Source organism: Lutra lutra, chromosome 7 (genome assembly GCF_902655055.1).
Source record: "Lutra lutra chromosome 7, mLutLut1.2, whole genome shotgun sequence".
In the NCBI taxonomy this organism is placed as follows: domain Eukaryota; kingdom Metazoa; phylum Chordata; class Mammalia; order Carnivora; family Mustelidae; genus Lutra; species Lutra lutra.
Window position 1 is genome coordinate 80,871,354 of NC_062284.1, and position 17,838 is coordinate 80,889,191.

The 17,838-nt window shown below is 40.7% G+C and overlaps 1 protein-coding gene across 1 annotated transcript; it reads left to right on the top strand.

The window, feature by feature from the left end:
• Nucleotides 1-225: 225 nt before the first annotated feature.
• Nucleotides 226-16,566, top strand: COCH (cochlin). The gene is given in 12 exon segments (XM_047739139.1): nt 226-595; nt 684-731; nt 2,644-2,800; nt 3,607-3,740; nt 4,445-4,507; nt 6,039-6,065; nt 6,068-6,082; nt 6,189-6,336; nt 10,571-10,674; nt 11,571-11,797; nt 11,982-12,498; nt 15,456-16,566. Coding segments are annotated over 12 exon segments (1,650 nt in total). The 5' UTR covers nt 226-561; the 3' UTR covers nt 15,632-16,566.
• The last annotated feature ends 1,272 nt before the right edge of the window (nt 16,567-17,838 follow it).

Below are 17,838 nucleotides of genomic sequence, written 5' to 3' on the forward strand. Positions count from 1 at the left end.
GGACTCAACCCGAGACCGCGAGCGGGTGAGGGCGGAGCTGGACGGCCACCGCCCAGCCCCACGGGACAGGCTCCCAGCCCCCTCCTCGCGCGCCCCCCGCACAGTGCTCATGCGCGCGGCCCGGCCTTTATAGCCGCGAAGCGAGCCGCGCTTTCCGCACTCTGGCGCAACCGGGCGGTTCCGACTCAGGTGCGGAGCCCTGAGTGTCCGGCGGCGGGCGTGCGGGTCCCTGACCCCTGCCTGTCCGAGTCTCTCCTTTGTCGTTCCCAGCTTCTTTCTGTCTTGACATCGCACCCCCTCTCCCCGGCCGGAATTGCACATCGATGCAGGGTTTGGCTCGATTTGCAGCCAGAGCGTCGCCTCCAGATAGAGAGGCGCTTGCCCTGGGGCAGCGGCCTCTTAGGTCACCTCCCTCCCCTCCACCGCCCCTGGGTTTCCGAGGGGTGCGAGATCTCCAAAGGGGTGGCGGGCGTAGCGTGGTGGGGAAGTGGGGGCCTCCGTTCCCGGGAGCCTCCCTCGCATTCTCCCTGTCTCCCAGGTCCGAGCAGCCCCTCGACTACCATGTCTGCAGCCTGGATCCCCGTTCTCTGCCTCGGTGGGTACGCGCCCCTCCCCACCTCCTTCCCGTCGCACCAAGCGGGGTGGAGGCTGGAGCCAGCCCTCGCTCTGTCCTTTCTTCGCAGGTGTATGTCTGCTGCTGCTGCCGGAGCCTGCGGGCAGCGAGGGAGCGGGTGAGTTGCGGGTTCCCCTGTCGGGGAAGCAGGGCTCGGTCCAGGCGGTGGGAGGGGTTGGGGGCCGGCAGGTAGAAGCGCCTCAGACCGAGCCCCTAGACCTTGGCCCCAGGGACCAAAGCTGGAGGGCGCCAAGGTTGCAGCGGCTGCCTGGCGCACACACATACCTACCCACAGCGTATCTGCTCCGGCTTACCCATTTCTCCCACGCGAGGGGGCCCCGGGTGTCGACGGGGACGCTCTTCCCAAGGCGCAGAGAAGCAAGCGTCCCCGAACCCACACTCACACTGCGGGAGGCACCTGGCAAGCCGAGTGTGGGCATGGAAAGGTCAAGGCAGGGGAGTTGAGTCCCACCGAGGGGCACCTAGTTTCAGGTTGTCCCAGGCGTTTGAGGACAGGGAGAAGCCTCCCAGATCCGACTTCACACTGTCAGAGCTGACAGAGACAGAGAGATGCTTACATCCTTGTCCCACCTTGCTGGGACCCCTGGTTTCTAGGAGTAACCCCTATTTGTAGGCCCGTTTCATACTGGAGAGAGTCTAAAAACAGTTTGTTCCACATGTAAAAGTCTGAGTATGGGCGTGTGTGTTTTCTATAATATAAAAGACAAACTCTTTTACAAAATCTATCCTGTTCTTGAAAGGAGAAATGAGGGTAAGCATTGCACTGAGCTGTTTTCAGCACCCCCTCCCGCCCCCCCCTTCCTCTCTCAAGTCAGTGTTGGCAGCTAAATGCAGAGCCTCTGATGACATGGAAAGTGAGAGGAAGGGTTAAGGCTGTTTGATCACATGTATAAGGCTCACGGGTATAAGTCCACTGTTTTTGGTAAAGATTTTAACTTCCCCAGCAATCTAGAGTGTTTCAGAGCTAAGGAATCAGCACTGTACCTGGCATTCTGCCTTCCCTTCCAGAGACAAGTACAGTTGATGGTGCAGCTCAACACAGTTCGTAGAAAAAGGTCGTTGGTAGAGGCAGGCTACTCAAATGGGCTTGACTGGACAGTATTACCCTGTCTTGAAAAAAGAATGTGCTTTTTGGTTTTTTTAATTAACATCTGTTTCAAAAAGTTTTGGATAACCACACTTTCTTATGTTTGGAGAATAATATTTAATAACATTAGTCTCAATATTTATTGTACATTGATGAGTTAACATATTATCTTACATTGTTACATGCTGCCAATGACTGTCTACCTAATGTCTTTTGTAGTAAGAACTTCAATTCCTTATTAGTTTAGGTTGGTATGTAAAAATTGAGAGTATTAATGCTGTTTTCTAAAAATGCATTCACTGCCTGATGAATCTCTGGGGACTGATTTGGAGCAGGAATAAGCAGGTTCCATTCAGATAAAAATGCTTCATTTCATAGAGACTAAATTCCCTGTTTCCTGTCCTGCAAGAGTTGGGCAGTGTGACCTAGGGCAAATTAACCCCATCGCTTTAATTTCTGCATCTGTAATATGAGTGATTGAGCTAAATGACATTCTGTAAAGGGAAACATCTATTTACTGGCTTCCTTAAATTAAGATATAATTTTAAGGCACTGCATTTGGAGAAAAACTGGTATAACTGATCCTTGAAGCAAAGGATGGGACCTAGAGAGGTTTGTGCATGTGTCTATAGAAAATGCTTCTCATTGGGGTGCCTGGGTGGTTTAGTTGGTTAAGGGTGGGACACTTGATCTCAGCTCAGGGCTTTACCTCAGGAGTGTGAGTTCAGGCCCTACATTGGGCCGCACGCTGGGTGTGGAGGCTACTTAAAAAAAAAAAAAGAAAGAAAATGTTCCTCAAGGCTCAGCCCAGATTTAATATCTTTACCTCAGGTAACTGTATCCATAGTTATCATTGTAATTGAGATTTTTATTTTTCTAGAATGAATTAATAATGTCATCACATTCCCTCCGTTCTTTTCAGTTCCCATTGCTATCACATGCTTTACCCGAGGCCTGGACATCAGGAAAGAGAAAGCAGATGTCCTTTGCCCAGGGGGCTGCGCTCTTGAGGAATTCTCCGTGTTTGGGAACATAGTATATGCGTCTGTATCAAGTATATGTGGTGCAGCTGTCCACAGGTAAGCTGACACATGCAAGAGGAGAGGAATCCAAGTGTGATAACATCCTTTCCCTCTTTAGCCAATGGACACCCCCACCTTCTTTCTTTTGGTGTCAATATTGAGCACAGAAGATGGATACATTTTTAAGGTTTTCATGAATATCCTTGAAGCACCAGCTACACAAAGGAAGCTTTCTGACTAAAGGCAAATTGTATTATTTCTTGATAGCTAGATCCCTATGATTTTAGAGCATGCCTAATCATGTAATATATTAGTGAATTTTTGCTATGTGCTAGACATTGTTTTAATTTCCATGACATCTACAACTGTAGGAGTAGATACAATTTCATTCCATTTATAGATGAGGAAACTGAACTCAGAGTTTCCAACCATCTTGCCACTGTTAGCAAGTGCCCAAGCTAGAACTGAAAGCCCAGGCTGCCTCCAGAGCCCATATCCACCACCCACTCTGCTATCCTGCAAGACTTTTTTTTTTTTTTTTAATGAAGTCCAAGGACATATAAAGTACCTTAGAAAACTAAGAAAATTATTTGGTTCTGTTAACTCTGAATCTCTGATCTGTAGGGAACAGGATCCCATAGGTATGTTCCTGTCAACATTTAGGAAGTATGACAGCACAAAACTGTTTCTCCCAGGCCTATTTTATACCTGTGTCAGCAAGTTTTTCAAAAGGCTGGCAGCATCCTTATGTATCTTCCCTGAGGAACTGTTTTCTTGATTAGTCAGAACAATAGATGTACCATGGCACTAGAAGTCAGCCAGATACCCCTGGGTAGAATAACAGCTGCTTTTCTGTGTTACAGGGGAGTAATCAGCAACTCTGGGGGACCCGTGCGAATATATAGCCTACCAGGTCGAGAGAACTATTCCTCAGTAGCTGCCAATGGCATTCAGTCTCAAACACTTTCCAGGTGGTCTGCTTCTTTCACAGTGACAAGTAGGTACAATTACATTATTCTTACTTTTGTATAAATATTGCTTCACACACACACCCCCAAAAAAGTTTTCTGCTTTTCTTTATCCACTCTCTTTGACTCTGATGGAAAAGCCTGCAATCAAGACTTGGAGGAGTCAACAATGAGTTAGAGTCAGGGGACTGGACACACAAAGACCCACTCAAGCTAAACCTGGCTGAATGGGGGAAGAATTATCTTGCCGTTAGAAGACTGCAGTTAGAAGCTTGCATTGTCTGTAGTGTCTGGGTGGCTCAGTCAGTTAAGCATCTGACCCTTGATTTCAGCTTGGGTCCTGATCTCAGGGTCCTGACCTTAGGGTCTTAAGTTCAAGCCCCATGTTGGGCTCCATGCTGGGTATAGAGCCTATTTTGAAAAAAGAGAGAGAGAGGGAAAGAAGAAAAAGAAACTTGCATTGTCTGCAATCAGAATGCCCTGACATTTACCAAGTAACACTAGATAAAAACACTAGTGAATGAAAATGAATGTGAATTCATTTTTGGTGATTCTTTTAAAATATGATTTAATAGCTAAAAACCCATTTTGGTCAAACTAGTATAAAACAAGTACTCATACAGTTGCCATCACTCAATTACGTATATCACCCCGTAGGCCCCTAAATTAGATTCATTATGTTTTGATGGTAAAGAAGGAAGGGGAAAAAATAGTCTTCTCTTTATTTTAACAGAAGGAAAAAGTGGTACCCAGGAAGCCACAGGACAAGCAGTGTCCACAGCACGTCCACCTGCAGGTATGAAATATGGAAGCTCTCTCCTAGTCACCTGACACAGCATTTGGAAATTCAAAATAAATGTGTTGTTGATAGCTTTCCTTTTAAAGGAAAATGATACTAAACACAAAAGGGGGGCGCTTGCATAGCTCAGCTGGTTAAGCTTCTGACCTCGGCTCTGGTCATGAGCTCACGGTCCTGGGACTGAGCCCCACATTGGACTTTGTGCTCAGCAGGGAGTCTGCTTTTCCCTCTCCCTCTCCCCCTGCTCATGGTCACTCTCTTTCTCAAACCTTAAAATTAAAAAAAAAAAAAAAAGATTTTATTTATTTGAAAGAGAAAGGGCATGAACAGGGGTAGTGGCACAGTTTCTCCCTGCTGAGCAGAGAGCTCAGCACAGGGCTCAGTCCCAGAACCCCGAGATCATGACCTGAGCCAAAGGCAGATGTATAACTGACAGATCCACCCAGGTGCCCTCAAATAGATAAACCTTTAAAAATTAAAAAAATATATATATGTTTACTGGTATGTTACATAAAGAAACATTTAATTTGATATTTCAAATTCCTATCCTTCTATTTTCTTTTTTTTCTAAGAATTTTTTTTTTTACATATTTATTTGACAGACAGAGATCACAAGTAGGTAGAGAGGCAGGCAGAGAGAGAGGAGGAAGCAGGCTCCCTGCTGAGCAGAGAGCCCGAAGTGGGGCTCGATCCCAGGACCCTGGGATCATGACCCGAGCCGAAGGCAGAGGCCTTAACCCACTGAGCCACCCAGGCGCCCCTATCCTTCTATTTTCAATTACAAAGTCTGCTACCAAACGTTCTCTTAAAGTCCTACTATTTCTGATTTGATAAACCCATGCCTAGAAACTGGACAAAGTAAAAGTACTATGAACTTCCTAGTTCCATTTGTCACGTGCAAAAAGGAATTAGTATAGGTCCAATTTTTAACAAACAGCCAGGGATATCATTTCTTCAGACTTTGGCAGTTGTATTTTTTGTTTTGTTTTTGTTTTTTTGTTTTTTTTTTGAAGGTTTTATTTATTTGAGAAAGAGAGTGAGAGAGAGAGAGTGCACAAGTTGGGGGAGAGGCAGAGGGAGAAGTAGGTTCCCCACTCAGCAGGGAACCTGAAGTGGGACTCGATCCCAGGACCCCAAGATCATGACCCGAGCCAAAGGCAGACGCTTAACTGACTGAGCAACCCAGGCACCCCAAGACTGTGGCAGTTCTAAAATCGAAGAAATTAAGAACATTAGAATCTAGCTCTTGAGTTTCCAGTCCTGCCTCCACTGTAGGCTTGAGAGATCAATTCCTGAATTAGCGGCATATTAATATATAGGCCTACAACAGTTCTGACTTGTTTCTTTGCTGGGGCATTGTTTTCCCAGTCCAGAAAACCATGAGAAAATTAATTTTTTAAGGAAATTTATTTTTTAAAAACAAGTATTTTTAAGATTGACACTTCTTGTTAGGAGCTTTTCCCCATGTGGGCTTCTTGATATGAAAATGTCTTCCTTTTACTAATGCCAAGTGCTTCCTTTGTTTCAGGGAAACGACTAAAGAAAACACCTGAGAAGAAACTGGCAATAAAGGTAAGAGTCCAGATAACCGTTTGGGAAAGTAACATTCACTGTCCCTTCCTCCCTCCATCCCTCCTCTTGAAACTGCTAACAGAAAGACTTGTTTGGGTATTCACAGACTGTAAAGCAGACATTGCATTTCTGATTGATGGAAGTTTTAATATTGGGCAGCGCCGATTTAATCTACAGAAGAATTTTGTTGGCAAAGTGGCTCTAATGTTGGGAATTGGAACAGAGGGACCACATGTGGGCCTTGTTCAAGCCAGGTACCAATCTTGTTAAAATGTGGAGATTTGATGATAAAAGATGAATCCTTTTAATGGATACATGCATTTTGGTTCAATGTAAACATATTGAGTTGTAGACAATCTGATTTCCAAACTGTAAATACAGGATTTAGGACTGCTAAGCAGACTAGGTAGGTCTAAGTGCTTCCTTTTTGGAATAAAAAGATTGAGAATCATATTCTATTTGAGGACCAGAAGGTAAACTAAAGGGTTTTGTTGCTCATACAAATTATGTCTGCACATATGCTCTGCTCAATTCCCAGTTCCTCTTTGCTGAAGGAAGAAGTGATAGGTTTATTCTTCCTCCCTACTCTATCATTCTTTTAAACATTTTCCATAGTTCCTTGGAGATCTGAACTCCATCTTTTTAGTTTTGCTCATTTAAAAATAAGATCTAGGGGCGCCTGGGTGGCTCAGTGGGTTAAGCCGCTGCCTTCGGCTCAGGTCATGATCTCAGAGTCCTGGGATCGAGTCCCGCATCGGGCTCTCTGCTCAGCAGGGAGCCTGCTTCCTCCTGTCTCTCTGCCTGCCTCTCTGCCTGCTTGTGATCTCTCTCTGTCAAATAAATAAATAAAATCTTTAAAAAAAAAATAAAAAAAATAAAAATAAGATCTATGGCTTTTAGGATTATAATATGGTCACTATAGAAAGCTTCAAAAACATATGAAGCACAAAGAAAACCAATTTCCCAAATATGCCCCTCAGAGATAATCACCATAAAATGTTTTGTATCCTTTATTTTTTAAAAAAATATTTTATTTATTAGAACGTGAGCTGAGGGGATGGCAGAGGGAGAAGGAGAAGCAGATTCCCCACTGAGCAAAGATCCATCCCAGGAACCATGACCAAAGCCAAAGGCAAACTTTTTTTTTTTTAATTTTGTTTGTTTGTTTTTATTTAATTTCTTTTCAATGTAACAGATTTCATTGTTTTTGCACCACACCCAGTGCTCCATGCAATACCTGCCCTCCATAATACCCACCACCAGGCTCCCCCAACCTCCCACCCCCCACCCCTTCAAAACCCTCAGATTGTTTTTCAGAGTCCATAGTCTCTCATGGTTCATCTCCCCTTCCAATTTCCCTCAACTCCCTTCTCCTCTCCATCTCCCCATGTCCTCCATGCTATTTGTTATGCTCCACAAATAAGTGAAACCATATGATAATTGACTCTCTCTGCTTGACTTATTTCACTCAGCATAATCTCTTCGCATTCATGTTGATACAAAAGTTGGGTATTCATTCAAAGGCAAACGTTTAACTGAGTGAGCCACCCAGGCGCCCACCTTTCAGTATTTTAAGAAAATTTATTTATACGTGCATGCGTGTGTGTGTGTGTGTGTGTGTGTGTGTAACTGAAGTATAGTTGACACACAATGTTAACATTAGTTTCAGGTGTGCAACATAGTGATACAACATCTTTTATGTTACACTGAGCTTACTGTAAGTGTAGCTACCATCTGTCTCCGTAGGATGCTATTAAAATGCCACATTCCTTGTGCTGTAGCTTTTATTCTCCTGACTTACTCATTTCATAACTGGAAGCCTGCAACTCCCACTCTTCACCCATTTTGCCTATCCCCCTCCACTCCTACATGTGCATGTTGCTTTTTCAAAAGCTCCAACTATAAAAATGTCTTATGTCCTGTTTTTTCATCCCTTAATATTTTAAGCATTTTACCAGATCACAACTACTCTCCAAAAAATGTTTTGGGATGCCTGGGTGGCTCAGTTGGTTAACCATCTGATACTCAATTTTGGCTCAGGTCATGATCTCAGGATTGTGAGATCCAGCCCTGTGTGGGCTCTGTGCTGGCTGTGGAGTCTGCTTAAGATTCTCTCCCTCTACCCCCCTCCTCCATCCACCTACCCCCACTCACACACTCACTCTCAAAAGGAAAAAAAAAGTTTTGTAGTGTTCCTTTGCATAATTATTTGTTTAACCATTTTCACTGTTACACATTACATTATCATTAACATCCTTATGTCATCCTGTGCCATCCTTGATTACTTCAGTAGACTAGATTCCTGAAAGTGAAATTGGGTCAAAGAGTTCTGACATTTTTAAGGCTTCGGATACAAAGTTAAATTGCTTTCTAGAAAGTTGATCCAGTTTGAACCACTATCAGTAGTGGGTAAGAAGGTAGCACCAGTACTACAAATAATAATTTCTATTTCATTCTTATTTTTTTTTTTACAACTGGTTCTTAATTTAAATTTTTTTTTTGGTATGAGAATTTAACTTTGTTTTCTACATAATTTAACCATTTGTCCCACGCCTTTAAACAAATGAGCTTCTTATTCCATTGATTTGAAATATTAATTTTATATACAAGTTTAGGCAAGTCAGTTTCCTTGATCTATAAGCTAATTCCACATCTTTTCCACAATGCTTTGATTATTGTAGCTTTATTGTACCTTTAACATCGCAGGGGGGAAATTCCCCTCAGTACTTTTCTTCTTAATTTATTTCTTTGCGATTTCTATCCAAATCTTTTTCAAGATGAAAGCTACACTATCTTTAGACTCAAACAAAGAATTAGCTTCTCTGTAAGCTCCTTGGCTAATAGTTTTTCTACTTTAGGAAGAACATCAGAATAAACCATGTCAAGAGTTTATATTTAAGAAAAATAACAGAATATATCATTAAGGATGCAAAAACAAGACTAAATCTCATAAATCACAATTTGGATATTTGAAAAGTGACCATTAAAATGAAAATGTTATTGGGGCACCTGGGTGGCTCAGTGGGTTAAGCCTCTGCCTTCGGCTCTGGTCATGATCTCAGGGTCCTGGGATCGAGCCCCGCATCGGGCTCTCTGCTTAGCGGGGAGCCTGCTTCCTCCTCTCTCTCTGCCTGCCTCTCTGCCTACGTGTGATCTCTCTCTGTCAAATAAATAAATAAAATCTTTAAAAATAAATAAATAAATAAATAAATAAATAAATAAATAAATAAAATGAAAATGAAAATGTTATCAACCCATAGTATCTGATTTTGTGACCCAGCATTTCACCAGATACACAGAAATACAACCAGTGGTATAGTTATGTCTCAAAACTCTTGACTTAATGACAATTGATAATACTAAGAACTTAAAATTTTATACTTAATACTGACTTACCCAGTATTTTATATTTTATAAAACATAAAAATGGTGCTTTTAACTGTTTTTATTCACCATGGTCTCTAATGAACACAGAGTAGTGGTAAAAAGTGAGCTGAAAATAATGAAAAAAAATGAGAAAAAGGTGAGCTGGGGTGCCTGTGGCTCAGTGGGTTAAGCCTCTGCCTTCGGCTCAGGTCATGATCTCAGGGTCATGGGATCAAGTCCCACATCTGGCTCTCTGCTTGGCAGGGAGCCTGTTTCTTCCTCTCTCTCTCTCTTCCTGCCTCTCCGCCTACTTGTGATCTCTGTCAAGTAAATGAATAAAATCTTTTAAAAAAAAAAGTGAGCTGAAATCCATCTACTATTAAATATGGAAAATCCCAAATCCTATAATATACATTAAGATTGGTAATGTCAATATCATTTATTATAACAAAAATTCCATATTGTAATCCTTCACATTTTTTTCTTATACCTTCTCATTTTAAAAATGTTGGTCCCAGTGTCCTTGAAATTGCCTCTTCTGACCAAAAACTGGAGTATTTAATAGACCCACTCTGTTAAGTGCTTCCAGGGTCTCCCACTGGAACAGACCAAACCTCACACCCAGCCACCTTCCAACTCTATGCTGCCCAACTCTGCAGATTTCCATTAAGTCCAGTGCTCTGAGCCAGGCCTGCTTTCAGGGGCACCATATAGATTAGGCATGAACTCTAGTGCCAGACAAACCTGAATTTCAAGTGCAGCTGTGTTTTGTTGGACAAGTTACCTAAATGTTCTGAGCCTCAGTTTCATCATTTATATAATAGGGATAATCGTTTCTACCTTGTAGAGTTATGATGAAATGAGCTGATACATGTTACATGTATATAGCATATTACCCAGAATAAAATAAACCCTCAAGGTAGCAATGGTTTTTGTTACAATTCTGCAAGATGCCTTAAAAGTCAAGTAAGGATGCAATTCCTTAACTGACTATATACTATGGGATTGAGTAAGACTTAGGCATTGTCCAATTTAAAGACCTTTTTTAAGGTATCTAATATTGCTTGTTTTACCTTCCCAGTTCTCCCTAGATAACATTTTTTTTTCATTTTTTCCACTTAGTGAACATCCCAAAATAGAATTTTACTTGAAAAACTTTACATCAGCCAAAGATGTTTTGTTTGCCATAAAGGAAGTAGGTTTCAGAGGGGGTAATTCCAATACAGGTAAGTAGACTTTGGCACCTGGGATGCAACACAAGAGAGGGTTATAAGTGATTGGACATGTAAAATGGTTTTAGGCTGTTTTATAGAAGCAGATGTGAAACTTTTCCTCTTGACACTGAAATCTTGGCTAGGTTTGTACTTGATCATCTAAGATACTCAATTTGTAATGGAAAATATGCCAAAGGACTAAGTAATATTGCTTGTTTAAAACACAAAAAAGGGGGCACCTGGGTGGCTCAGTGGGTTAAGCCTCTGCCTCCGGCTTGGGTCATGATCCCAGGGTCCTGGGATCGAGCCCTGCATCGGGCTCTCTGCTCTGCGGGGACCCTGCTTCCCCCTTTCTCTCTGCCTGCCTCACTGCCTGCTCATGATCTCTCTCTCTCTCTCTCTCTGTCAAATAAATTTTAAAAATAAGTAAATAAAACACAAAAGTTTTGTGCTTTATTATTCTTATATTGGATAGGACAGGTAGCCACTGTTCAGCGTGTTAAAAAGAAGCAAAGATCAGATGATTTAACAAGTGGAGATGGGGCAGAAAGAACTGGAGTAGCACTACAGAGAGTTTGAAGGAACATTTCTTGTTCTCAGTCTTTAGTGGTACTAGTCAGTAATGGGCTAGAGAGCAGAATTACGGGAGTGGAGTCAGTTTTGTTCCTGACTGGTGACTGATGTACAGTAAGGAAACATGAGGTTTTGGGAGGTGATGGGGGAAGTAACGTGGGTTGTGAAGACAAATAAGCCCAATGGATGATTAAACTTTCCCATCTATTATAGATTATAGACAAGTTCTATGTAAGTTAAAATCTTGAGCTTTGGTGGCATCAAGTTGGTACAGGGAAACAGAAATGTCATTTGAGCAGTGGTGCTGCTCCAGTCTGCTTCTTTTTCCAACCTAGGAAAAGCCCTGAAGCATACCGCCCAGAAATTCTTCACAGCAGACACTGGAGTAAGAAAAGGGATCCCCAAAGTGGTGGTGGTATTTATCGATGGCTGGCCTTCTGATGACATTGAGGAAGCCGGCATCGTGGCCAGAGAGTTCGGTGTCAATGTATTTATAGTTTCTGTGGCCAAGCCTATCCCTGAAGAACTGGGCATGGTTCAGGATGTGGCATTTGTTGACAAGGTACGGAGGTGAGGGTGTCTTCTGTTATGGTCGTGATTTAATTTTGATCCTCGAGCCACAGTGCTGACTGGCCCTTATCTGAATTAACTTTGAACGATCAAAACAATGTTTTTTACAACTGTTTTAATGTTTCCATAATTTTTAAGAAACAACTTTGGATCCCTTTTATGTCTCCCTCATTTAGGCTGTCTGTCGGAATAATGGCTTCTTCTCTTACCACATGCCTAACTGGTTTGGCACCACGAAATATGTAAAGCCTCTGGTACAGAAGCTCTGCACTCATGAGCAAATGATGTGCAGCAAGACCTGTTACAACTCAGTGAACATTGCCTTTCTAATTGATGGCTCCAGCAGTGTTGGAGACAGTAATTTTCGCCTCATGCTTGAGTTTGTTTCCAACATAGCCAAGACTTTTGAAATCTCAGACATTGGTGCCAAAATAGCTGCTGTACAGTTCACCTATGATCAGCGTACAGAGTTCAGTTTCACTGATTATAGCACCAAAGAGAATATCCTAGCTGTTATCAGAAACATTCGCTACATGAGTGGTGGGACAGCTACAGGTGAAGCCATCTCCTTCACCGTTAGGAATGTCTTTGGTCCTGTGAGGGACAGCCCCAACAAGAACTTCCTGGTAATTGTCACAGACGGCCAGTCCTATGATGATGTTCGAGGCCCTGCTGCTGCTGCACACGATGCAGGTAAGGTTCTTGTCCTTCTTCTGGGTGGGGACCCAAGGCATTCAGTGAATTTTGTAAATATAAACTTAACCATTTATTTTATTGAACAAACACCTACATTTATGGCAGTCACTGCTCTAAGAGCTTTACCCAGTATTAACTGATTTAACTGTCAAACCAGCCAGATGAATCTCATTCTACGGATAAGGAAACAAATTTCCTCGAAACCACACAGCTAGCAAGTGGTGAGGCCAGTATTCAAACCCAGGCAGTGGGCTGAGTCCATACTCCTAAGCTCTGTATTGTTGGGAGAATGCCCAGGAGAACCATGTCAAGGAAACACGTTACAGGGGCTTATGTTTGGCTCAAACTTGGAATATATGCCTACAAAATCACCATTTATAATTTACCATGAATCCATTTGATGTTTATCTTTTTTTTTTTTTTTAAGTAGTAGTTTTGAGTCTGGCCTGAGTTTTCTAAGATAAGGTTAGCAGTAGACTTTAATTCTATTCCATCTAAACTTCCTTTTTACTTTTTCTTCTTGAGATAATAAAAACACACTCTGATGTTGTAAAAGGGTATGAAAAGGCCTTCTTTCTCCCTTTACCCCAACCTTAATATTACTTGGCAAAGGCCCCTCATTCCTGAAAACATTAGCATAATGTGTTGCTGAGATCAAATAGGGCAACAAAACGCTGGCATCTCCTTTTCTGGGATAAAACTGAGTGATTGCAGTCCAATAATACTTAAAAAACAAAAATGCGGGCGCCTGGGTGGCTCAGTGGGTTAAGCTGCTGCCTTCGGCTCAGGTCATGATCTCAGGGTCCTGGGATCGAGTCCCGCGTCGGGCTCTCTGCTCAGCAAGAAGCCTGCTTCCCTCCCTCTCTCTCTCTCTCTCTCTCTGCCTGCCTCTCCGTCTACTTGTGATCTCTGTCAAATAAATAAATAAAATCTTTAAAAAAAAACAAAAAACACTAACTTGAGAGAGGGGAATTAGCAGCCTTGCATTTTTCTATAGTCTTACATACATCCTTTTCCCTATTTAACTTCTAATAAATTAATCTTTTTCCTTTGATATATCACGTTAATGTACTTATATATTGATGGAATATACTGTTTTTTAGTGGGTAGAGAACTGATCCATGGAATTTAACCTATACATTGGTTTATTTTTATATATCTGGCTTATTTTATACATCATGTACATTATACATCTAACCCAGATCAAAAGTCATGTTTGCTATCATACTCCTTAAAAACGTAGCTTACAGGGGCACCTGGGTGGCTCAGTCTACTGAGCTTGCAACTCCTGCTTTCATGTCAGGTCATGATCTCACAGTTGTGGGATCAAGCCCCACATTGAGCTTGGCACTCCATGGGGAGTCTGCTTGAGGGTTTCTCTCCCTCTGTCCTTCTCCCGACTTGCGCACGTGCGCGCATGCACTCTCATAAATGTTTAAAAATGTAGCTTACTGAAATAACTTATGGTTAATAGGCTTGGATTCAGGCTAAATTAAGTGAACTGGATTAATTGAAATATATTTTCCCTATGTAATTAGTTGAACGTCAGGTGGTTGGCCAAACCATTTTCACGAAAATTATCCTTTAGTGATAGTGAAGTCAACATTACAAAGTTAACAAAACCCAGAATACAGGGTAGACCGTCAGGGCTAGGTCATAACTTTTTTTTTCAAGCTGTAATTATACATTGGGTCCAAGCTAACCAATTTGAGCTTGAATTTAATCTACAAGTGAGGAAACTTGAGGGGAGAATTTTTTTTTTACTTTTTTTCTTTTTTTTTGCCAGAGGAGTATTAACCAGGGGTAATAGTTTCAAGGAGCGGGGCGCCTGGGTGGCTCAGTGGGTTAAGCCGCTGCCTTCGGCTCAGGTCATGATCTCAGGGTCCTGGGATTGAGTCCCGAATCGGGCTCTCTGCTCAGCAGGGAGCCTGCTTCCCTTCCTCTCTCTCTGCCTGCCTCTCTACCTGTGATCTCTGTCTGTCAAATAAATAAATAAAATCTTTAAAAAAAAAATAGTTTCTAGGAGCTTTTACATATACTAAACCTGATCTATTTGTATGTTAAGTATTCACAACTCTTGGTACTGAATACTAGAAGGGGTATAAGTCTTAGATAGAAGAGCCGATTTTTCAAAAACTCTCAAAACATTATAGGGAATTTCACCCAAAAGAAAGATGGTGAACAAATACTGCACTTGGGATCGAGGTGAATCAAACTAATGTAGTAATCACCCTAGCCAAAATGTGGTCAGAGTAAAAGCCTTCTAGTAATACAAGGGAATGCAGAGGTTATGCCTCAATGCCTAACTAGAAGAAATTATTCCAGTTCCCAGACCTTGCTCTTTTGGCTGTTTTTATCACTAGATCTGTGCTTTGGTCAAATTTCTGACTACAGGTCAGTTTGCCAATGTAACATACACATCAAAATGCAAGAAAATTTTCAAAATTCATATTCACAGAAGCTGGTCGCCATCCCTGGCAATGCAACAGCCTTAGAAAACTTGCATATGTAAATATCCCAAATTTTGTGTCATTCTTTCATGCGGTCACATTGGCTTGGACTCCAGTAAAATTATTAATTGGAGTGATGATGGCAAGCAGCCCATTCTCAAGCCAATCTCAGGAAGTTTCCCATTTCACTAAGTGTCTTAGTGTTGTTGTTTTTTTTTTAAGATATCAGCTTACCAAATATTTGTCAGTGATCATGTGATTTATCTGTTAATGTGCTAATTTATACTGATGGCAGAGCTTCTTGTTTTGATTCAACGGTTTAGTCATTCTCATTATAATGACGTTAAAACCTACCTAACCATTTGGTGAAGGAGATTTAGTTCTTCAGACATTACTGGAGAGTTTTCGCTACAACTATTTACTAATTCATGAAGAAATATTTACATCTAATTTTATATATAAGCTGGAACTTGGCTTTAATTCACTTATATATTTTCATTGTAGGTATCACCATCTTCTCTGTTGGTGTGGCTTGGGCACCTTTGGATGACCTGAAAGATATGGCCTCTAAACCAAAGGAGTCACATGCTTTCTTCACAAGAGAGTTCACAGGATTAGAACCAATTGTTTCTGATGTTATCAGAGGCATTTGTAGAGATTTCTTGGAATCCCAGCAATAATGGTGACATTTTGACAACTGAAAGAAAAAGTGTAAGAGAACAGAATGTATAAGTCATTTTCTCATAATACCAAAATACTATATAGCATAATAGGATCAGATACAAAACTACTATATTAAAAATGCCAACAGCTGTTTTAAGCACATAAGCATTCATTTAAAGCTACTACCTTTTAATGACAATTTAGAATTGTTAAACACTCTGCCTAGGCTTCATAATCATGACCCTTAGAAACTCAGGAAAGAGGATTTATGCATCCAAATCTTAAGAATCCCAAAAGGCATATTAAATGAATAGAATATGTATAGAAATGCAAATTCCATAGCTCAATAAAAGAATGATTCTCAGAACAAAAGCAACATTCCTTCTCTAATCATTCTGCATTAAATATATAAGGAAAACGAAACTTAGAGTTAACTCAGTTCAAATGTTATTTTGCCCCGATAGATGTTGTCTTAAAACTAATCAACCATATTTGTTACTTACATTCTAAAAAGTTGTAATTATGAATGAAATGGAAGGGCATTAGGTCTGAAGTTTCTTATGTAGTGTATTTTCCTAATAACATAATGGAAATATCACACTGAACAAGATAGGATTGCCTGGTATTTTTCTATTTATATCCTTAATTTTATATGTGTATTGATATATTTGGCTTATACTCTGAAAGTCATCCATGTACTTAAAAAAAAGCTAAGTTGGTAAATTTTTATTTACTATTTATACTTGTAAACATTTGGCATTGAGGGAAAGCACAGAGGACTGCAGGAAAAACTTGTAGTTTGACTATTTAAGCAATAAAACTGTTAGTGACTATTATTCTAAGCTGTTTTTATTATTCCAAGTATCTATCCCTGGGACATGGTAAAAAAATCCTACATTCACTATTTTATGCAGAAAGACCAATTCTGAATTTTTTCTTAAAACTGTTACATTTATTCAATTATTTATTGAATGTCTCCTGTTCTAGGCATTATACACAGCCACTACCAAGTTAAACAGCATGAGATATTTTGATTACTTAGTTCAACAAGTATGTTTTGTAATTAACATTATTTTTAATTACATATGCTTATAAAGTTGGCTTTTAAAAGTGATCAGAATTACCTTAATATAACTATCATTACCTCACCAAGAGTTCTCCCTTCAGACAGAGGTGTCATCCAGTCTGCCTTATCTTTTCTACAGAGAGGACCTGCCCTCTCCCCTATCCAACCTATGCACACTATTTCCCTTCACACATACACTGATCCTATCTGAAACAATTAACACGTTGACCTGAAAAAGGTGTTAACTGATTTACTGGAGTACATGTATTAATTCTGAATCTTTGGAGTCTAACAATTTCACAGGTTATATAAAAGGGATGAAAGGATCATGTATTCAGAAAGGCAGAAATGAAATTGCCTTTAACACTACTTAAAAATTTGGCAAAATGGGGTATGGGAAGACAAACTACGCCCGCCCCTTAACAAAATGCCTCAAAGATGAATTGACTCATTTAACAGGAATTTTTATTTAATTAAGCAAAAATGGGTTTAACCTTTTCCCTCCATAAACAGAAAACAAATACTTAGCTGAGAGTACCACTCCTTGATAAATTAAATGAAAATCCAGCTTCCAAACATTACAAGCATTTTTAAAGAAGGTAATTTTATAAAGGACAAAGTTCTGAGGCATCTGATGTAACCAGGGAAACTAACACTCTGATTGATTTAACACTAAGAGCAGAAATGACCACTCTATCAAGTTACTATCAATTATTTCATGTCAGTAAACAAGATAAAGCATTAACTTAGGGTGCCTGGGTGGCTCAGTGGGTTAAAGCCTCTGCCTTCAGCTCAAGTCATGATCCCAGGGTCTTGGGATCGAGCCCCACATCGGGCTCTCTGCTCAGCAGGGAGCCTGCTTCCCCCTCTCTCTCTACTTGTGATCTCTGTCAAATAAATAAATAAAATCTTTTATAAAAAAAGCGTTAAGTAAAAGGGAGTAAAAGGATTTTTAAAAAGATGTATTACAATCCAACTTTAGCAGGCATGCCTAAATTTCAAATACGCTAGGCTTTTTATATCATTTAAGGTGTTAAATGAGGTACTAGTCGTTAGTGGATAACTAACTTTGAAATGTGAGAAAATTACACAAAAAGAAAGTATGAAAAGGGCAGATTATGATTAAATACTGAGAAAGTCAACAGATTAACATTTGTA